General features: G+C 40.7%; 3 protein-coding genes across 5 annotated transcripts; all 3 read left to right on the forward strand.

Annotated features, from left to right (window-relative positions):
* The first annotated feature begins 765 nt into the window (after positions 1–765).
* On the forward strand, positions 766–5,658 carry LOC115736153 (signal recognition particle receptor subunit alpha). The gene is made up of 10 exons (XM_030667687.2): positions 766–870; positions 1,188–2,189; positions 3,052–3,136; positions 3,232–3,327; positions 3,455–3,607; positions 3,695–3,802; positions 3,915–4,034; positions 4,761–4,886; positions 5,169–5,252; positions 5,364–5,658. Exons 2-10 carry the CDS (start codon positions 1,210–1,212, stop codon positions 5,487–5,489), a joined length of 1,878 nt encoding a protein of 625 aa, XP_030523547.1. The 5' UTR covers positions 766–870; positions 1,188–1,209; the 3' UTR covers positions 5,490–5,658.
* A 1,790-nt stretch (positions 5,659–7,448) lies between these two features.
* On the forward strand, positions 7,449–12,317 carry LOC115736158 (APO protein 2, chloroplastic). The gene is made up of 5 exons (XM_030667693.2): positions 7,449–7,748; positions 7,891–7,946; positions 8,688–8,792; positions 10,205–10,557; positions 11,181–12,317. The coding sequence occupies exons 1-5, from the start codon at positions 7,706–7,708 to the stop codon at positions 12,010–12,012; spliced, it is 1,389 nt and encodes a 462-aa protein (XP_030523553.1). The 5' UTR covers positions 7,449–7,705; the 3' UTR covers positions 12,013–12,317.
* A 1,772-nt stretch (positions 12,318–14,089) lies between these two features.
* Positions 14,090–20,814, forward strand: LOC115736160 (1-acyl-sn-glycerol-3-phosphate acyltransferase BAT2, chloroplastic). Of its 3 annotated transcripts, none has more exons than XM_030667696.2 (8): positions 14,090–14,270; positions 14,376–14,419; positions 15,010–15,082; positions 16,814–17,008; positions 17,108–17,514; positions 17,765–17,866; positions 18,156–18,447; positions 20,308–20,814. In XM_030667696.2, exons 1-7 carry the CDS (start codon positions 14,219–14,221, stop codon positions 18,366–18,368), a joined length of 1,086 nt encoding a protein of 361 aa, XP_030523556.1. In that variant the 5' UTR covers positions 14,090–14,218; the 3' UTR covers positions 18,369–18,447; positions 20,308–20,814. The 3 variants fall into 3 exon arrangements, with proteins under 3 accessions (XP_030523556.1, XP_048133827.1, XP_030523555.1); XM_048277870.1 differs by having other exon boundaries at positions 14,090–14,267; positions 14,361–14,419; XM_030667695.2 differs by lacking the exon at positions 20,308–20,814 and having other exon boundaries at positions 14,090–14,267; positions 14,361–14,419; positions 18,156–18,870.
* The last annotated feature ends 1,323 nt before the right edge of the window (positions 20,815–22,137 follow it).

The raw sequence follows: 22,137 nt of genomic DNA on the forward strand, positions 1-22,137 counted from the left end.
TATACTAAAAAATTATAAAATGTCCTCGTCAACGCCGGTCATGCCACGCAGGAATGTCAAGAATTTCTAGCCAAATTCGGTCGAATGGACTATGTTGGCATACTATCAAAAGGTAGGAATCAATTCTTACAATTAAAATACTTAGAACTGATTGATGCAAGTACAATATGTTTAGGATTTTTTGATACTTTTTCCTAACCGCATTTCGCCTTTTCTTTCTTCATATTCAAGAAATCCCTCTTATTGGGATTTGAGGAAATCTCATCTCACCAGGCGGCTAAACAAGTCAAGTACAATCGAGTCCTAACTTCCCCAAGGAAATCGGTTAAACAAGTCAAGCGGTCCAATCGGAAAAATCGGCGATGGAGAGAAGTCGCCGTTCGCCTTTAAAATGTCACGGAAGAACCGTTAACTCCTCGTTTCCTTGCAAATAACTGGTCGAATTTTCATGCGCCTATTTTTTCTCGATTAACGCTATACTTTTAACCGAGCAAATTTCATTTCAATCAAATTTGTCAAAAACCAAAAAGGGAAAATAAAAAACGGTTTGCTATTTTTCGCACCTGGCGGCTTGGGAGCCAAACCGCGTTGACCGGGGGAAAGGTCGGGGACTCCTAAACGGTCGCCGACCGGTCAAACGTTGACCCCCCACTTTTCAAGAACAGTTTCGGACAAGAAAAGAAAATAAAAGAAAATAAAAATAAAATAAAAATAAAATAGATAAAAACGGAAGCGGCATATTTTAAGCCCCCAAACACAGTTCAACGTTCCCAGATTTCGATTTCATTTACTGTTTTTTTTTTCTTCTCTCTTCCTTTTCAGCCGTCTTTCGCAAGTTGCGGTTTTTTCGCTCTCGGGTTCGATCATCAGGTCAGTTCTTCGTTCCCTCCATCTCTCATCGCTCGCTCCTTGTCGATCTCTGTTGGATCTGGTTCGATTCCTCATTCGATCTTGTGATTCGTCTTTCCTTGTCTTGGAGGGGGCCTCGGGAGGTGCTTCATCTTGAATTTCTAGGGCTTTAGTCGATTGATCGGTTTCGTGGAACGATCTCATGTGACGTGATTTCGTGAGATCGCGCGTGATCGCAAAACCATCCGATCTTGCTCGTTTGTTTGGGTGGATAATTGTTCTTTTCGTGCGACAGTGGAGTTATGGGTTTTCCATTTTTTTTGTCTGGTTGATTGCAGGTAGCGGCAAGAGGTTTTAAGGATGTTAGAGCAGCTGTTGATATTCACGAGAGGAGGGTTGATCCTTTGGACGTGTAAAGAGATCGGGAATGCTCTCAAAGGATCTCCCATCGACACCCTAATCAGGTCGTGCCTATTGGAGGAACGCTCCGGGGCAGCATCGTTCAATTATGATGCGCCTGGTGCGGCCTACACGCTCAAGTGGACCTTCCACAATGAGCTCGGCCTTGTATTCGTGGCTGTTTATCAGCGGATCCTCCACTTATTGTATGTGGACGATCTGCTTTCCATGGTGAAGCGCGAGTTTGCGAAAATATATGATCCGAAAAGGACTGTGTACCATGAATTCGACGAAACTTTTAAGCAACTGAAGATGGAGGCTGAGGCTCGAGCTGAGGAATTGAAGAAATCAAAGCCGGTGGGTAAGCCTGTGAGTAATGGCAAGAGGCAAGGGCATGGGCAAAAGGGTGGATATGACGGAGGAAACAAGGACAGGAGTGAAGGTGGCTTGGCGAACGATGGGGGCGATGGCGATGGCGAAGGCGAAGGGCATAAAATGGGGAATGGATATGCCAACGGCAATCATATCGGAGCCAAAGATTCCAAAATGACTGCTGTCGTCAAGGGAAAAGAGAATACAAGCTCCAACAATGGAGCTTTCGATGTAAATAAACTCCAGAAACTTAGGTCTAAAGGTGGAAAGAAAACTGACACTGTTGATAACAAGGTTCCCAAGGTGGACACCAAGAAAAAGATAACAAAGAAAAATAGAGTTTGGGACGATAAACCTCCCCCGACGAAGTTGGATTTTACACAAACTGTGGATGGGAAGGGGAATGGGAATGACAATGTACATGATGTGGAAGAGGTACATGGTGAAAGCATGATGGACATTGAGGAGGTTGTGAGCAGTGAAAGTGAATCTGAAGAGGATGAGGAGGTGGGAAAGGAGAGCAAGCTTGATGCCAAGAAGAAAGGATGGTTTTCATCCATGTTTCAGAGGTACATTCCGTGACATAATCTTTGCCTGATGTTTCCCTGCTTTGTTCCTACCTATGAATCTTTTCGCAAGCATGCTTCCTGATTCTTTTGAGGATATCTTCATTAAAAGAGATAGCTGACTTGAAAGGTCGAAACCATGAAACCGTTGGAATTCTGCTTTGGCTTTTTTCAACCACTTTCCTATGGGATACCTGTTTATTTACTGTGCTTTCTTTTCCTCAATATGATCTGTCTGGATACATGATACTGCATACTTTGTCAAACTCTCTGAGGATGGCTGGTTTGAACACATGTTGTCGTGATTAATGTGTGTTATTTATAATGGACAGTTAATATCATCACAAGTTTAACATTGGGATACTCCTCAGAACTTGCATTCCAGTATGGAACATATTGAACTTGACTATAAGCCACTCCTCGAGTAGATCATTTCTTCTTAATCAAGCCATCAGTCAGTCAGGTTGTTATTTTAAAGCTCCTAGTTCCTACTATTAAACACTCCGTCCACCGAAATATTCGTTCTTCCTTTCTGCCCTACCTTAATTATTTTCAGGATTTTCATTCCATAAGTTTAATTTGGCCTACTTTATGCTTTCTTATGGCTTCTCAAGGTGCAAGGTCATGCCTTTTGTGTTAATTAACTAAATCCTCTCTATGAAAGAGAATGTGGAAAACTGTCAATATCTAGGTCTTATAGTCCTTTCTAGAATACCTCAGAATTCTTGTTTTGAAACTTTGTTTTGGTGGCGCAATGTCAGCCATTGAGGTTTCTGAATCTGTTTCAGACTTATTTCTCTCATGCTCTCTTTTTGTTTCGACAAGTTAGATGTTACAGTCATTGATCACGGACATTCTACTCCAGTATTGCAGGAAAGGCTAATCTGGAAAAGGCTGATCTGGAGCCAGCTCTGAAAGCTCTCAAAGACAGGCTCATGACCAAGAATGTGGTATGCATTTTTCCTTTGATTAGTCACATGTCTTACTTTCTGTAGACAAAAGCCGTGTCATTCTTGATGAGTTATTAATGCTGTGGCATTTACAGGCTGAGGAGATTGCGGAGAAGTTATGTGAATCTGTGTCGGCAAGTCTTGAAGGGAAAAAACTGGCCTCATTCACCAGGGTTTCTTCTACAGTGCAGGTCATGATCGTAGCTCTATCTCTCAACATTTACTGCAAGTTTTCATTTGTGTGGTCTCTTACCGTGTTGTAGAAGGTCAATTTGTTGTACCAGAAGATGCTAAGTTCTTGCGAAATAATGGATACAGGCAGCAATGGAGGAGGCTCTTGTTCGTATTCTAACTCCCAGGCGCTCGATTGACATATTGAGGGATGTCCATGCAGCGAAAGAGCAAAATAAGCCTTATGTTGTCGTCTTTGTTGGTGTTAATGGTGTTGGAAAATCAACTAACCTGGCGAAGGTAAAGCGAATTTCTATGTTTTACATCTTTTATGTATCAAGTGGTGGCATAGTAAATTGATTGCTGGTCTCTGAAATGAATATGCAGGTTGCCTACTGGCTCCTGCAGCATAAAGTTAGTGTCATGATGGCTGCATGTGATACATTTCGATCTGGAGCTGTTGAACAGCTGCGCACTCATGCTCGTAGACTCCAGGTACTTGATTATATAGTTCTGTGCTTCTGGAACAAAGTGCATTATCATTCTATGTGGACAAATTAATTTTACTAAGTTCTGTGATTGTCTTATTCTTGTTCTGTTGGTTTAGATCCCAATATTTGAGAAAGGATACGAGAAAGATCCAGCAATTGTTGCAAAAGAAGCAATTCAAGAAGCTGTTCGCAATGGTTCTGATGTTGTTCTTGTGGATACTGCTGGTCGAATGCAGGTAATAATTGCTGATAATTTTGCAAAAGCTTGACTGACATTACATAGACTGTTGGAGGACGTTAAGTTTAATGTTCTTCCCTTTCATTTTCTCCCTTATTGCTGGTGGTCCATATTGGGGTTTAGGATTGCACAAGTTGCCACTCATGCCAGACTTCTCACCAGTAAATAAAAAACTCTGAATCTTCCAAAATGGAGTCTAAAAATGAAAACCTTCACACAAAAAAGGCCAATTTCATTGTTGTCAGCACTTTTCCATTCTGGATCACTGTATTGCTTACTTCCTTCTTTCTCAATCTATAAATGGTTTACTTTTTCCTCTGTCGGGGAGTGCTTAGCTTTTAGGTCCCAAACCATCATTGCTGATTAGCAGTGTAGAGGAAGGAGTTTTTTATTTGAGTAAAGGCAGGGAAGAACTGTAGAAGTTATTATGTCCTGTCGAAATACCAAATTATCTCATTGATTGGATAAAGAGGACCCGAGCTGTCCAGGAATTTACTGGAAATGCATTTAGAATGAAACTTCTATGAGCATCAAATCGCTACTCATCATTTGTCCAATAAAATACTATGTGACAACTAACCTTTTCTTCGCCATAGCTGACTCTGTTGTTTTGCCCTACCAGATGATGGAGAGTTCCTCGTAGTTTCTATGTCATTCATTTGATGATTTCTGAATCTTACTTTTCTGAGCCACTAATTATTAATAATGTCTTTGATATTCACAGGACAATGAGCCACTAATGAGAGCTCTCTCAAAACTTGTAAACCTCAACAATCCAGATCTGGTTTTGTTCGTGGGTGAAGCATTGGTTGGGAATGATGCTGTTGATCAACTCTCGAAATTCAATCAGGTAGGGTTCATTATAGAAGCTTTGATGGTTCTCATTGCATGCCATATGGAATGAAGTGAAGTATGATGAGGAAGGACTATACCATTAGTGTAACTAGGGATACTCGCTGTGTTGACATGGACATGACTGCAGGACCTAGGTTAAACAGCTATCAGTTTTAAAGGCAAATCAACAGTTTAGTTGAGCTTTTAGAGTTGTTTCCTTGTTTCATGAATTATGTTACCGGGGTAGTATTCTACCTCTTGTTAATCGGCATTAAATCTTCTTGCCTCCGTTTTTCAGAAATTGGCCGACCTTTCGACTTCTCCTAGTCCCAGATTAATTGATGGAATCCTGCTCACAAAATTCGATACTATTGACGATAAGGTAAAGAATCACTCAACTCCCATAGGGACCACGCATTCAGTTACTGAAATGAACTTGTCTCCATTCTCTTATCATTTTCTTATACGTGTCGCAAACTTACTCTTGAAAAAGGTTGGAGCTGCACTGTCAATGGTCTATGTATCCGGAGCACCAGTCATGTTCGTGGGCTGCGGACAGTCATACACGGACTTGAAGAAACTCAATGTCAAATCGATCGTGAAGACCCTTCTTGCATGAGGATCTGTGCTTGTCGTCTTTCCTCTTTGTTCAGACATGTTTGTCGTGTGTGCCCTGTCCTTCACTTTCGTAGTGGATTGTGGTCCGACATTTTCCGGGGAGGTGATCAGTCGCTTGCGGCTATTAATTTGTATCAAGTTTTGAATTGTTCCATTAGTCTCCTCTGTTTGACAGCACTAGTCCCCGATGTACATGCTTTCTTGCTGTTGCTGAAGTAATCGCATGAGTACGGTTTGAACCCTGACTGATGCATAACGGGCAACTCGTTCGCTTGCATACTCCTGGAACCACGACCGCCGAGACTGTGGTTGCTTGAGAGCCGTGGCGGTGGTTATAGGCACGTGGCGCGTGCCGTGATGGCGCTGCTGCTAAGTCATGGAACGGCTCTTTTCCGTTTCTTTTTTCTTTTGTTATTATTTTTTACCTTAGGTAGCGAGAGATAAAGTTATCCCACCCGCAAAGCGTAGACAAGACTCCATGTTGTTATCCCTCAATTGTCTAAGTCCATTCCATCAGGTGTATTGCCAAACGCCATGTAAGATAATTTTTTTCTTTGTAGACTCCTTTTCGGGCCACCAAGCATTCCATGACAGTTTTCTTTCTTTTTAAATCTCTTGTTAACTCAAATCAAGCGCCCTCATTATTGGTCTATAGTCAAACGTGGAATGGTGTTGTTAGGACGATACATGCGTGTTAAACGGAAGGACTAATGTGGGGTAAAATTCAAGCATTCATCTGAGGCAAACGGAATGGGACTAAAATAAGGTTTGGTGTTCCTCCTTCTAACACTTAAACTAAAGGGACAAAGAGTGCATAGATGTTTGAAAAATTGTCACGTGTTTCGTCGGGCCCTTTGACTTCCGGTTCTTAAATTGATAAAGAGAGGGAGAGGGGGGTTGTAGCCCTTGCTGCCGCCTGCAGGGTTGGACGTGCGCGCGATAGCAGGGACCCTTGACCCTTGCCATTCTCATGGCGATGGTCGCAGCCCTCGACAACAGACGCGGGCGACACCCTTGCCTCAAATCTGGGCAGTCCGAGCTACCACTACATATTTGAGCGTGGGTCGCCTTCACTACAAATCCGAGCTAGTTGCCTAGATATGTTCGGGAGGGTTGCGGCCCTTGCTAGCGCTCGGTGAGGTTGCAATGCAACTCATCTAGCTCACTCGCGACACGCACACGCACACTCTTACTTTTATTTTTTTATGGCCAACGATTGAGGTAGTGTCGATGCTCGTGTCAGGTTTTTTTGAGTTTGGCAACGCCACCGCCACCACCTCTACCCTTCTCCTTTGTTTCTTTTTGCGTTAATAGTACAAAATATCTTAAACTAATATACATGTGACAAATTTATCTCAAATTAAATCTTGGGTTACCAAAAATGCTAAATTGGCATATACATGACACATTTATCCTCCGTTAGCTTCCGTCAAATCTTTGTTGCGAATTTATTGAGCTAGATGATACATGACAATGACTCAATTGACCTAGCAAGTAGAAGGACTTTTGACGAAAGAAGGGTAATAGTCTTTCGATCATTAGTCTATGAACTAAACTCTACCGCCAATAAAAGGTCTGCTCGGATATGTTTGAAAATATATCAATTTGTTTGTCGAATTTTCACGGAGACTTCCCAAGTCAACTCGATTATTGCCATATATCATCACGCTCAACAATTTCACGATAAAATTGATAGAAGTTAACGAAGGGTACATGTATCATGCATGTATCACTTTTGAGATTTTTGAAGACCCAAAATAATCTTGACTAAATTTATTATAAATATATCAATTTAAAACTTTTCGTGATATTAATCCTTTCCTTCCCTCCCCCACCCCCTTTTTACACCCCTTACTTTGTTTTAGTTTTTTTATATCTATAAACTTTTGAATAAAATGCAATTTTTTATATGTTTAATTTGTTATGAAACATCTCACAAAAGGTGACACCTCAGCATTCGGCAGAAAAATTGAGCTACTCATGGACGAGAGACGAGTTCGTCTACACTGCTCAATTTATCCACATCGGCTACGGTGCAAGACAGAGATGAACCGCGACGCAAGATGAACGCTTGAGAATTCCATTTCTGATTCTGTGTCGAGCACGGTCGGCTGTGTGTGAGGCTGACCGTGATTGCTGCCGCTCCAGTGGATTCGTTCAGCTTCTCGCCGTTTCTGCTGTGAGGGAGAGAAGGGTATTTGCGAAGAGTCTGCTCTCATGGAGGTCGCTCCTCCACTCAGTTCAATCCATCACCGTCTGAGTGAGTATTCTCTCTCTCTCTCTCTCTCTCTCTCTCTCTCTCTCTCTCTCTCTCTCTCTCTCTCTCCACTTGCGTGTATTTGGGTGCGCATGTATTTGCATACCGGTGCTCTTTGCGGTCTCTTATACTCTCCTCCGTGCAGTGCGAAATTCCGGTTGCAACCACCAGAGGAATGCGGCTCCGGCCTCCGTTGTAGCGGTAAATCCTCCCTCTCTTGGGTCCATCTGTTGTGACTGGCCGAATGATGAATAATTTGTTTCATCGACCGATCTCGGTTGGCTACTTCTTTCTTGGTTTGGATGCTGGCAAAGATCATGTACCCACTTGATCTTTTGCTGCTTATTGCTGTGTGTGATTGAGGTGAGGGTCATAACGTTCAATGACTGAGAAACCCGAATGATCCAACAACCCACTCTGCAGAGCGGAGCCTCGCGAAATCTTCCCAATGGATTGATTTTCTCTCTCTGAAATGCCTGTACTAAGGATGTTAAGTTTCAAGTGTTCAAAATTTTGAATGGACCCGTGTAGTCCGAGATGAAGTGAGAGGCGTGAGTCACAGTTGACCTCATTCTGAGATTCTTTGTGATTCTACAGTTTGTTGTTCTTCTTTCTGGAGAAATTGGATCTATATTGGTACATAAAAGTCGGAAACTGCAATTTTTTTTTCCCAATGGTGTACATGGTTCAAAGGTTCACGGAGGAAATTAGGTCATGTATGTGTGTGGCCCAGTGATCGAAGAGTATTTTGAGGCTCATTAATCAGGTCCGAATTTTGTAGGAATCCGACGTGATTAGATGGCTCAATGAATTGATTTAAGGATTCGAGCAATAAAAAAAGTAGAACAATGTCTACCTTTGGTTCTTCAGTATTGACTGGTTAATTTGAAAAAGCGCTATCTTAGTTGTGTAAAGGTCCTTTTTTCAATGTTTCATGTGCAGATTTCCTCGTCTTACAAAAGCAGGGGTTTCAGGATATCCTTTCCTACCAATACAGATTCTCTTAAAAGTTGTTTCTCTGGTGCTGGTGCACTTGGTTCTTTGAAGGTATGTTTCACTTAAGCTGCTTAGTTGTTTATTTATGAAGTTGCTATCTGTTCTAATATCTGAATTTGCGCCATTTGTTTTAGTAAATCACCTACTCATTGTAGGCGTAGTCATGGGGTAACCAATACGTTCTTGGTAATGCAGCCAGCGCATATCTTCACTTATAAGGGCATCAAGTTTCCTATTCATAGAGACAAATTGAGTTTTGAGAATTAATTCAGTTAATTTAAGAACATCACTTGTTTTTAAGAACTAAGTTTTAGATGCATGAGACCAAGTTAGTCCTACCAGGTCCTGTAGTTTCCATCTGGTTGGCAATTCTTATTGTTATATATGATCATTTGACGTCCACCATCTGTAGTCATCAATCCACCTTTCAACAAACCTATACCATTGTCCAAGCAGGACTAGCTGTTTCTTTTAATTTTTGCACCTGCTAGTTTCTTGTCTTGTCCATCACAAACTAATGCCTATAGTTGGCTTGTTTGGTTATTTTCATAACCATTGCTACTAGAAGCAGTCTTCAGTCGTTTCTAAAAACAATGAAAAAGTACTTGCCAAAGGCTAATTAAGTCTAACTACTGAATGTCAATGGTCATGACTCTTAGTCTTTGGTTTTATATGTACAAATTACTACCTGGTATGTTTGGGATAATGCTTTGTTTTTGTGAGATTTGTGAGTTCATTCGCTTCGAGAGCAAGCTGCATTTACGAAGCTATGTGCTTGCCGAAGATCAATCAAAATCTGATTACTTAAATGGCTTTTTTTTTTGAAACAGATGAAACTGACAAACAATCCCGTGTTAAAACATTAACTTCTCATTCAGTCGACTTCCTGCAAATTTGTTTCTACCTGAGTGAGTTTCTCGATTCTTCTTTTTTGAACACCCTTTAAAAGGTATAGTGGTTTGATTGAGTTTTGCACTCTGTCAGTTTAATGAAAACATTTGCTGGAATTAGAAGCTAGGAGAAACAATCGTGTTGAAAGCTTTGATTGTTGCCTAGCGGGATGATGACCTACTTGAGTAATTTTGGGCAGCTAGAATCCTATCCATGCTTGGTCTATGTAGTTTGTGCCCCAACATATTCATAACCTGAATCACTTCTAAGCTCAGATAACATCTGTTCGTTCATTAGACAGAACTTCCACTTTAAGTGCAGCCTTTCCAAGAAACATGTGTACCGGCATTTTTTCTTCCCGACGGCCTCTTTTTGTTGACTGGGATTGCATTTGCTGCTAGTAAGAAGATAGAAGTAGCAATTTGCGAAGCTAGGAGCCATGCTGTCTGAAGGTTATTGATCATGTGGTTGTCCTTATCCTTTGTGCCGCTGGTCCTTCAGTGGAGATGAGCTACTTGAAACAAAACTGCTGTGAAAATTTGCCTTTATGGTGACATTTTGATATTTTGCAGCATTACCGTTGGAGGTTCTCGATTCCTTCAACGTCTTCTGTCTCATCAGATAAGTCATATCCACAGTATGTGGTGACCATCAGGAATGATCATCCTCAAAATGCAGATTTTCCTCGCTCCTACTCAAGAAAGGAGAAGAAACCCTTTAAAGTGCCAATTATTGAGTTGAGGCGAGCAGCAAGGGAGAGACTTAAGAAAAGGAAAGATCAGCCCAGAAGACCTGTTTCGCCTCCGAAAAATGGGCTGGTCATTAAAAGCCTTATACCATTGGCTTATGATGTTTTCAATGCAAGGATTACATTAATCAACAATCTCAAGGAACTCTTGAAAGTTGTACCGGTCCATGCTTGTGGGTAATATTCTTGCGCATTTACTGGTCTTGAAGATCCATTTTCTCGTAACAAAAACTCACGGCATCTATCGCTATAATTTGTATTCGAGAGACAATTGAGCTTTCATTTCTTCACATAAAAGGAGTATCTTGCGTCGCTTGTCACAATAATTTCATATCTGCTTGTGAATAGTAACTAAATGTTCTTCCTGTCACAAACTCGCATCTGAAACAAATTAACCGGCTGCTTTTCACTCAAGAATTACATGACATTTAACTAAGTTTTACATTATTTTTACGCTTTTCAGTGTTCTAGTTCATCTTTGTTTTGGCCCCTAAGAGCGGTTGGACATCCTTTTATGGAACAGCAATTTTCTAGATGATTCAGTAATGGCAGTCGCCGTAGATGGCGTTTTTGGTCAGGAGATTGAACTATTTAATAGTTGCTAGGAGACTGCAGATTTGACTTCTTAGCCTTACATTTGCAGCTTTTTGGTTATTGAACTGTGGCACTTTACTGATCTAGCCATTAAATAGATCTAGTCCTTGATGATATCACGTGGCCTCCATTTTCACTATTGTTTCACGTATCTATTTGTTCTTATTTACTTTAAATTGGTGAATATTCCACTGTAACCCATGCAGGTGGTGTGATGAAATTCACGTGGGACCTGTTGGGCATCCATTCAAATCATGTAAAGGTCCAAATTCATCTATGCGCAAGGGCCTTCATGAGTGGACAAATGCCACCGTTGAAGATATATTACCACCAGTTGAAGCTTATCACCTATATGATAGACTCGGGAAGCGTATTTCTCATGATGAGAGGTTTTCAATTCCTCGAATCCCTGCTGTAGTTGAGCTCTGCATCCAAGCTGGTGTTGAAATTTCTGACTTACCGACGAAAAGGAGAAGAAAGTCTATAATTCGTATTGGGAAGAAAGAATTTGTTGATGCGGATGAGAGCGAGCTCCCTGACCCCGTCCCAGAAGCTCCCATAATTCCATTGTTGACTGAACTACCTGATTCTCAGATACAAGCACCATCTGACGACGAAGAAAAGCTCCTGCTTGCAGAGGAAACATTGCAGGCTTGGGAGAAGATGAGGCGTGGAGCCAAGAGGCTGATGAGGATGTACCCCGTGAGGGTTTGTGGATACTGCCCAGAAGTGCACGTGGGTCCAACCGGGCACAAGGCACAGAATTGCGGGGCACACAAGCACCAACAACGGAATGGGCAGCATGGATGGCAGTCCGCTGTGCTCGATGACTTGATACCTCCTAGATTCGTGTGGCATGTTCCCAATGCTGATGGCCCTCCTTTAAAGCGAGAGCTAAGAAGCTTCTATGGAAAAGCACCTGTGGTGGTTGAGATATGTGTGCAGGCCGGTGCTAACGTGCCAGAGCAGTATAAACCAACCATGAGATTGGATGTAGGGATTCCTTCAGATGTCAGAGAAGCTGAAATGGTAGTTTGAGGTGATTACAGTGTGTTCAATAGCCGGAATGTCTTACAACACACGCTAGAAGATAGTAGACCACATAATGGTCCGGCTTGGTGAGAGTTTTTCCTTTCACTGAACTGTCCGACATCCAGTATGACCAAGCTCTAGCTATTCCTTATTTTTACTCAAAACTGCTGTAATCAATGTAGAGTTGAAGGATAGCTGGAAAGCGATTCATTCATGGAGGCCGTTGTTGTTTTCTGCTGTTTCTGTAAAAGCATCAGCATTGGTGTACTTGCTGACCTTTGCAATGGAGTATTTGACAGATTAATTCTGCTTAATTGTGTCATTTAACTACCATATATGTTGCTATCATCTGTCTCACCGGCAATCTACTATGAATCAATCTTTTTACTCTCATGTCCGTATGTATAGTCTTTATTGGTGCTATTTTGGGCAACCTAAACTATCTTTTGGGATTCTCATTACTCATTAGATATGCATAATCCATCTGGCCTTTATATGCTTCCTTCTGGCTTCTCATGGTGCGGTCTCATTTTTTTTGGAGTTATTAACTGAATCCCTTCAATGAAATAAAATGTGGAAGGCAGCCAATGATCATGTGATGAAGTCCTTCCTGTTATCTTGGTACAGATGACATGCTGATGGGTTCTTGTAGTGAAACTTTGCTTCAGATAGCGCAGCAGCAATCCTTCAGGTTGGAGAAGGACCTGAGACTTTCTTCTGAATCTGCTTTAGATTTATTTTGACTGTACTCCTTCCATTTAACAAGTTGGTAGTTACAAATTGATCTTGGGCGTTCTTCTCCAGTATTGCAGAAAGCAAATCTGGAGTAGGCTGATCTGGAACCAGCTCTGAAAGCTCTCTGAGGACAGCCTCACGACGAAGAACACGGTATGCATTTTCATTTGCCTAGTTTCATGGCCTATGAACGGTGAGCTGAGCTCTTCCTAATGAGATATCCATTATGGGGTGTTCACGGGTGGAGGAGATAGCAAAGAAGCCGTGTGAATCTGCATCGGCCGGTCTCAAAGTTTAAAAACTGGTCTCATTCACCAGGTATCATCCACCGGGAAGTAGTTTTGTGGTCTCTTACCAATTCGTAGGTCTTAACATGCTTTACCAGAAGATGCTGAGTTCCCAAGAAATAATAGCTACAAGGCAGCAATGAAGGAAGCTCCTGTTGTATTCTTGCTCCCGTCTGCTCTTCCGATGGATGTCCATGCAGCCAAAGAGCATAATGAGCCCTGTGTCGATTGTTTGTGTTGGTGCTGGAGAAACTGCTAATCTGGCAAAGGTGGAGCTAATTTCTTTCTTACACAATCTTTGTGGTGGCACACAAGCACCGATACTGGACCGGCAGCACGGTGGCAGGCAGGTCTGCTGGGTGACCTGATACCTCCTCAATGTCGATGGCCCGTGGATATTGGGAGTAAACTCTACACTATGGGATTGTAAATTTATCATGGGTGTATTAATTTAGGATTTTTGCAGTATGAAAATTATTTCTGAGCAAATCCGGCACGGTCGTATCGGTTTGAGATTTTTCTATAACTCGAAAATTAGTTTGAGACGAATGTAGCACGCAAGTATCGATCGGATAACTTTGGCGATATTGTTAAATATTAACCCTACTCTTTTGCTCACTTTCACAACTTTTTGTGTCAATGTTGCACGTACGCATGAGCAAAGCTCGCCTACAATTTTCATTCTAGTACTCCGTATAATACGAAGATAAATAAAAGGGAGTTTAACGAAAATAAAATCGCTTCACACATATTTTCCTTTCAGCGATGGAAGGGAATATTCGCCACACGCAAAAAATTGGAAATTTTGTGTCAAGTTAATTTTTATTAAATAACTATGCCATCAAATAAAAAATGATTTCTTATTTTCATAAATCACTAATTTTACTTTACGTATAATTTCAATCGATCATAACAAATTGACTCAGAATATTACGTTAATAAAGTTTAAATGGATTAAAGGGGAATGGAGGCAAAAAAAAGAGAAAAAAAGAGAAATGAGAGTTGGGGAGCGTGGAGATAAAGAAGCCAATGCAGATGCCTTGAGATTGGAGAAGATCAGTGTCAACTTCATCTCCCCCCCCCTCCTCCGTCGCCACCGCTAGGCGCTAACGACACCAACTCAGAGCAGAGAGAGAACGAGCGAGAGAGATCTGCGGAGGTGATCGCCGCGGTTCCGCAGAGCTTCTCCCATGGAAGTTGCTTCTTCTTCTTCTTCACCGCATTCGATTCGGCTCTGTTACGGTGCGCGCTCTCTCTCTCTCTGCGTGCATGTTCTCGTCCGTGCTTTTGTGCGAACTTTTTTTGATTTCTTTTCTCCTTCTGTTTCCTGCGACGTGCGGCGTTCAGGTTACAAGGACTCGAGGAGCTTCTCTTCGTCGTCTCTAGTGCCGGTAATCTCGCCGTCCCTATCTGTTGTTCGTTTGCTATTGAACTGCTGGGGGGTTCGGAGGCGCCTTTTCCTATTTCTTTTCGTGCTTTCGGGACTAGATTTCGGAACCTCCGGTTCGACTGAGCAAATTCGACGCCTTGTTGAAATCTCGAACTTAGTGCGGTCGCTCGTGTTCCTTTCGCGCTAGTGCGGCGAAACTTGTGGTTCTGAGGTTATCAATCTAGTCCGAGTGCGTCTGGATTTGGTGTCGCTATCTCGCGCCCTGTGCGTTTCATTTGGAAGAGGAGGGTGCAGGTGGGGCTGGGGCATGAGTCGGATTGTTATTTGACTGGAATATGAGATGATTTTTAGAAGCTTTATACCCTCTTAGTGTACACGTAGGATTAAAGTGAAAATGTAAAAGGAATACGAACAAAGACTGAGTTGGGAAAAAGGCTGAACTGCTGAGCATCTTCTGTTTTGCATCTGTTGCTTATCAGTTTAGATGAGGTCTATAATGATACCATCCTTGTATTTTTTTTTTTTAATGGCCTTTGTTTTCCGCCATCTTTATTGGGGCTGATAATTTTCTTGTTGTCTGAATTTTTGCAGTTTTGTGTGTATAAAGGAGTTCATAGTGCGCACTCTCTTTATAGACGTTCGATCCTTAGAAGTTCCAGTAATTGTAAGTATTCATGTTTAGCATGTACAGTACAAAAAGTAGCAACGAACTGCATTATCAGATCATTATATGAGTTGCATTGATATGAATGGGCTGGTTGTGGTGTTTCATTTCTGGTTTGCTCTTTTATATATGACCTATTTAGGGCCTTACATAGACAGTGGTGTTTTGTAGACCTTGCCATGATCAGGGTTCTGAAAGTTACAATCTCGGATCATTATTCGGTCTGATTGTGTTTCTATCTAGTGCTGCATTTTTTCTGTGTAGCAGAAAGGGAGGTTAATCCATGCTTCAAGACTACTATAAGAGAAGAAAATTAAAGCACTACTCAACTTTTTTTCCGAGGTCCTATTGCTTGTATGTTGCACTCATCATTGGCTATTCCTTCTGAAAACCTCCAGTGAATATGTCTGGGTCTATTCTAAGAGCCACACATATGAGTGATGACTTTGGATGTATTGAAAGGACCATAAACGTGAGAAGTGAGACTGATTTATGACACTAGCTGGGGACAAAGTTTTCTGTTGGTGGTATCATAATATCCCTTTTCCTGAAGATACATAAACCTGTGGGGGACAAAGTTAGATGGTGGGTGGACTTGGAGGAAATCTGCTGAAATTGATTGGATAGGATCAGCTAGGTGATTATTATTTTAATTTCTTTTATCTATTGTTGAATGACTAAGAAGAGAATTAAGAATGTATAGGATGATATCCATGATGCCACAAAGAAAATGATATTATTGTTGTCTTGCCGCCTTTGTTTTCTGCAATACTGGCTGTTCAGGAGTGCTGTGCCATCAATTATATTTTCTCCTTCTTTCAATGCCAAAGTATGGTTCAACTGGTGACTCTTTGGAACTTGAGTATTTTGTGGGAACATGGCGCCACTGATATGGTAGTGCCGTTTGAAAAGGGACCATGTCCATAAACGATATTCAATGGCTCGAAATATCTGTTTGCTATAAGTATCTATCTTTCCAATGAACTTCTGCGGAACAAAATAATCACCCACATGGTCCTTTTTGGTTCACATGGAAACTCATACAAAGGGGGCAGAAAGGTGAAAACAGCAACCCTATGCCTCTTTTTGTTAAAGTAAATGATATGGAAACCTAAGGGATAAAAGGAGCATTAAAAAAAAAAACCATTTCTAGGACATTATTTGCTGCCCATGTTTTTCCATTTATTTCTTGTATTTAGGTTTTTGGAATTAGAGGTGGTGGCGTGTGACATGACACAACACGGTAGAGTTGTACGATGAGGATAGTGTATGATGAAAGTACATAGATGGAAGGGAGTATTGACTGCTGATCATTATAGTTTGTTCAAGGAAAAAAAGATGACCTAAGAGATATTTAATTTTATTCAAACATAAGACAAATATTTTGGGATACTTTTGCTCTGGACATGATACGAGATTAATCACATGCATACCTTACTAAAGTTGAATTCATTGTAAAAGTCCAGTTTCCTTGAAGATTCGGTGTGAGGTTTGCTTTTTCTTCTGATTGTCAAGTGATAGGGACTAATAAGAGTCTGATGTTGGTACCATTTGCAATTTCACATTGTTAGACATTACTTCAATTCCTCATGAGTTTTGTTTACTCCCTAAGACTTAGATTCTTCTTGCATCATTGTAGTTAAGCCCTCAAATTCTTTCGTGAGTTGTTTATTCTTGCATGCAGTAAATATGCATACACCTAATTCCTAGCCTCGCTGCTTCTGATTTCAGTTTCTTCGAAATGCTTTTTCCACCACGCAAAGAAGGAAATCCCTGCTTTACAGCATCGTCCTAGCCTGAAAGTCGGGTTCAACAGGCCATATTGCTATGATAACTTGTGCTCTCGGAATAGATTTTATAGGTATACTGTCGTAAGATCTGAATTGGCTGACTTTGGGAATTCTGGTGCAGCTCTTCCCTTGCCAGGTCTGTTTGAAGTCTATTTTATCTATTCCCCCCACCCCCTCCCCCGCAACTTGAAAATTACAATCTCAATCCTATTTTGTTTTCCCTGTTGAATCACAGCGCATGAAGTGCTTGCTAAAGTGAGAGGAGTTTGCTTCTACGCTGTCGCTGCAATTGCTGCAATTATTCTTTTTCAGCTAATGCTGGTGGCACATCCTTTTGTGCTCCTCTTGGACCGATATCAAAGAAAAGCTCAGCACTTTATTGCCAAGATTTGGTCTACGTTGACTGTTGCTCCGTTTGTTAGAATTGAAGTTCAGGGATTGGAAAATCTTCCTCCACCAGACACTCCTGCTGTTTATGTTTCAAACCATCAGAGCTTTTTAGACATATATACTCTTCTCACCCTGGGGAGAAGCTTCAAGTTCATCAGCAAGACCAGCATATTCCTCTATCCCATTATTGGTTGGGCAATGTATTTGTTGGGTACTATTCCATTGAAACGAATGGACAGCCGAAGCCAATTGGTAAATTCTCTCTCTAATTTTTTATGAAGAAGTTTTTTATTTTTACTTTTTTGTATTATTGGGGTTGTAGGTAACAGTCTTGGACTTGTAGAATGGAATGTTCATCTTGGTTTTATTGTAGATCATTGTTTTAGAAAAAAAAAAAATTTCTTCTGCTCGCAGTGATGCTTTACCTGGTGCAGATGTAGGTTTTATGGATAAAATTGTTCTTTTTCTCGGTTTATCGAGACTCTTGGTTCCCTACATGTAGAAATGTTTTAAGCGGTGCATGGATCTCATTAAGAAGGGAGCATCTGTCTTTTTCTTTCCTGAGGGAACACGAAGTAGAGATGGAAAATTAGGCGATTTCAAGGTGATACCTCGATGCCCTTCTATAGTCTTGAAATGTTAATTCTATGAGATCAGTTGTAGTAAACTGAATTTTGCTTCTATATGCATAGATGGAGACCATGGTTGTCAAGTTTGTAATATGATCTTCTATACGTACTTCAACATGGATAGGGGATTTCTGTCATTCTTTTTGGTATAAATCGTTTAAGAAATCATTACATTCTGGTTAATATGAGAAAGGAAGAGTAGACTTCTTGACATCTACTGAGATGGAATAGTATTTTTGATGCACTGTTTATCTTGACATGTAGAAAGGTGCATTTAGTGTTGCAGCGAAGACCAAAGTGCCAGTGGTACCTATGACCCTGATTGGAACTGGCAAAATCATGCCAGCAGGACAAGAGGGCATTGTAAATTCAGGATCTGTGAAAGTGGTTATACATAAGCCAATAGAAGGCAGTGATGCTGAAACCTTGTGCAATGAAGCTAAAAATACTATAGCAAAAGCTCTGAATCAAGGATGAGGAACTTAGTAAGACAAGTTCAGTTCCTTCTGCAATCTGAGAATCCAATCCATTTTTTTGCATGATGTAGAGATAAAAGGTATGAGTCGACTATACTGCTGCTTATTTCCACAATCTACTTTAAAAAAGAAAAGAAAAAATATGTATTCTACAATCTAGTACAGCGTTTAGATGATAGCTATCAGATATTCAATTGTATACAAATATTGTGATGCAGATTACTTATTGATCTAGTTAGTTACTAGTGAATTTCATTGTCATTTTCTTTTAAATTTTTGCTGAATGCTGGTGCACACAGAAGTACTTCTCTTGATACGGTAAACAGCGAGTAAACCTGGTTTTGATGGCGCTTCATGCATGCGCCAAGGATTGTTTTGTGTAAACATTGATTCCAATGTCTACTTGTTTCTGGTTTTAGGAAAGTACCGATACTATTTTTTCTTCCTATTCTTGTAAAACTTCAATTCTCTCAACTTTTCCCAATGGCATTTCTTTTTTCTTACCTATTCCAAGCATAAACTATTGTGCTTCCATCTTGGCCCCTGTGAAACTGTCTTGGCCATACTTAATATCAGTTGGATGAGATCCTATCGAGTCATGGCTTGACTGTTGTGGACATGTAAGTTAGGAAAGATGGATAACTGCACTCCTACTGCATTTTTATTGCAGAAGTCTCTAAAGATAATGAATTTGTACTTATTGATGATATGTCTTTGTAAAATAATTTTAAAAATTCCAAATGGTATTGTCATGCATTGAATGCCATAAATCTTTGCCCTTGTTAAGTGTTTTGTGCATCCTTTGCTTCTAATATGTTGAAATATCGCCTTTCTTAACTTTTAGGCTGCACTTTGGAGAGATCCTATTCGACTCTGGTTAGGATAGGTGCTTGGCAGTGGCCTTTAGATGGGATAGAGAGCTAGATGGATAACTGCACCCCTGCATTTTTGTTGTGGAAGTCTCTCAAGATAATGAATTTGTAGTTATTGATGATATATGCCTTTGTAGAATAAGTCAAAAATTCCAAATGGTATTGTCATGCACTGAATGCCATAAATCTTTGCCCTTGTTAAGTGTTTTGTGCATCCTTTGCTTCTAATATGTTGAAATATTGCCTTTCTCAACTTTTAGGCTGCACTTTGGAGAGATCCTATTCGACTCTGGTTAGGATAGGTGCTTGGCAGTGGCCTTTAGATGGGATAGAGAGCTAGATAATCATGGATATAGCCTGTTTGTGGATTCGAACTTCAAGGGGCTAAATAAGGCTGGACGGGATTAGCCTATCCAGCAAGAGAGACTCATGATGGAATGAGAAAGTTACTTGTAAAATTAGAGCTCGATTCCATCGTGATATCTACCTAGGTCATACCCATAGTGAGTGGCCGGTAAGGAAGTGCTGATGCTTGGGCATTTAGATGCTCTCTCTCTCTCTCTCTCTCTGTGACACATACACATCCAGTTGCTGCAATGTGCGCAACTTTGATTGTTAGGCCAAATTGGGTCAGGACTGCTCAGCCCAATTGCAACCCGGGGTTAGGAAGGACAGAAAGAAAGGTTCACAGCTCAGACTTTGGTCTGAAACCAAGTTGCGGCAGCTCAGGTGGTCATTTTTATAGAATCGCTTGCCAATCCTTGTGCGCGTTAACAACTGTTTACCAGCTACCAGCTCATAGGTGTGTAGACATGGGCTTCTCGTAGGTGGTCTACCAATGGTTGACGAACCATGAGGGCGAATCTCATTGATCTTTTTATCTTATATCTGGTCTTTAGCGTGTGCCAAACATCATATATAGGAGTTGTCATTTCTGACTTATTCTGGTGATTTCCCTCAACTTATTTTGGTTAATACGCGTGGACCTGGGTGTGTATTGCAACCCAATTTAATCTTATTGAAAATAATCTTGTTAGACTAATATATGCAGATTTGTTTTTTCCGCAGGCAATATATTGCATACGACATATTGTGCAGCACATAATTGTAGTTAAGGCAAATACTTGCTGTTTGGCGGGGCGTTATGACTCAATTCACCTTATCACCACGCGAGGCGGTTTGATTTAGTCATGAACAGATCACTGACTGCTATATAAGCTTTCGTCCCGATCCTTCCCCACCTGGCATGCCCGAGTCTAAACGGTAAATTTTCTCAAGGTTGAAAAATGATCGTGCCCATGTATTACAAGTACTGCATTCCCCGTGAATCAAATTATGGGAGGTCAGGATCATGAAGCGTTATATTTTTTTGGATAGCGAAAGTGAATCATAGGAAGGCTTCCTGGAAATTCTGAGATGGAGAATCTGAAAAATTACACCAACCAAAGCAATTGAACGTAACAGTTTCCACTTTGTAATCGTTCTTTTTCCTTTTTCGAGAGGTGATAACCCCTGTTTGGTTCCTTTGTACATCTCGCTGCCACTAAATCTAGCTAACGTACTATAATTGTGCTATTTGATGAGATAGACGTTCAATTTATTCGCCAAACTTCCAAACTCACTTCCTTGAAACTCTTCGTACCTATGGTACTTCCAGCTTCCTCCTGTGTTCGGAACTTGTTCTCCAACGTTCGGACATGAGGTCCGGATCTTCACTACTTGCACTCTCTCTCTATGGACCCTAGTCCTGCAAAACAGATAATTGAGGTTGCGCTTACTTGACAAGAATGATGTGAGTTCTATTTATATGTTATCCTAATGTTGTCTAAGGAAAGAAACTCCCAATACATTTGGTTTTCTTTCCTATGAGTTCGAGCCTTAATAAGAATTGGAGTTCAGACGATTTGTGCACGTTCGGATGGATGAGGCTGGAGTTTCATTTTGCGATTGGGCTTCTTGAAGTTTGATAAATGGACTGGGCTTGGTTTCTTTACACTGAGCGACGGTTGTGTGAGTATACGCTATCTTAGAGCCGGTCCACATCATCTGACTGATTCCAGATTTATGAACTCTTTTCTTTTTTGCCTGTTCTTTATCCCTTGGATCTTTTGGCTGTGCTAAATCGGTTGCTTTCCAGAAACTCACGGTGTGATACATGGAACCCATCTCATGCGTCGGACATCGACACAACCCCAACATAATGGTGCCTTGTTGCACGGGGAACTGAGAGATTTGCCGTGGTGGGTGAGGCCATTGGCGATTTGCCTATCTATTCTTGATTCGAAAAATTAATTAGCTACTTGGAAGGTTTGTTTCGGTTTGATTGACAATATATGCTCATTGATCTATACTCCAGAGAAATAAAATTAGGAATTGGCCAACAAGATAACAGCTTGTTCATCCCCTTGTGATCTTAGGTGTAAAATACCAAGAAGAAGATTTTGCTTCGCTGCTACCAATATTCAAAATCGAGCTATCTTGTTTGGATGATCGATGTTTGATATAACCAATTCTGCCTCTTACTTATATATCTTTATTTTATCTGACTACCAAGCATTTTCTTTTTTTTTTTTTTTTGTTTTCTGATTCCATCTTATGTCATGGAAGACGCAATTTAGGGATTTTTTCCCTCCTTTCTTGCGCATTAAAAAAATTATAAAACGTAATTCAAAGTACAAGAAGATTAATGATTACAAATGAGGAGGCAATAAATCGAAGAACATGTTAGATTCACTTTTATTTTTTATTTTTTTCACGTTTTTTCTTCATCTAAATTCCGAGTGCATACAATTTGACTTTTTAAGATCGAAACATGCGAGACTTTATTGGTTAGTACTTTAAATTGTTGTCGCAATTACTATTCTTGTCTGTTATTTTCTTTTGCGAAAATGACATAAT

Source organism: Rhodamnia argentea, chromosome 4 (genome assembly GCF_020921035.1).
Source record: "Rhodamnia argentea isolate NSW1041297 chromosome 4, ASM2092103v1, whole genome shotgun sequence".
Taxonomy (NCBI): Eukaryota; Viridiplantae; Streptophyta; class Magnoliopsida; order Myrtales; family Myrtaceae; genus Rhodamnia; species Rhodamnia argentea.

Bases quoted from the DNA above. Each gene is read 5' to 3' on its own strand.
- LOC115736160 (XM_048277870.1), top strand. From the start codon at position 14,219: ATGGAAGTTGCTTCTTCTTCTTCTTCACCGCATTCGATTCGGCTCTGT. The intron at 17,009-17,107 runs GTCTGTTTGAAG...GTTGAATCACAG, and splicing joins TGCAGCTCTTCCCTTGCCAG to CGCATGAAGTGCTTGCTAAA. The intron at 17,867-18,155 runs GTGATACCTCGA...CTTGACATGTAG, and splicing joins GAAAATTAGGCGATTTCAAG to AAAGGTGCATTTAGTGTTGC.
- LOC115736158 (XM_030667693.2), top strand. From the start codon at position 7,706: ATGGAGGTCGCTCCTCCACTCAGTTCAATCCATCACCGTCTGA. The intron at 7,947-8,687 runs GTAAATCCTCCC...TTTCATGTGCAG, and splicing joins CTCCGGCCTCCGTTGTAGCG to ATTTCCTCGTCTTACAAAAG. The intron at 8,793-10,204 runs GTATGTTTCACT...GATATTTTGCAG, and splicing joins GTGCACTTGGTTCTTTGAAG to CATTACCGTTGGAGGTTCTC.
- LOC115736153 (XM_030667687.2), top strand. From the start codon at position 1,210: ATGTTAGAGCAGCTGTTGATATTCACGAGAGGAGGGTTGATCCTTTGG. The intron at 3,137-3,231 runs GTATGCATTTTT...TGGCATTTACAG, and splicing joins GGCTCATGACCAAGAATGTG to GCTGAGGAGATTGCGGAGAA. The intron at 3,328-3,454 runs GTCATGATCGTA...TAATGGATACAG, and splicing joins GGGTTTCTTCTACAGTGCAG to GCAGCAATGGAGGAGGCTCT.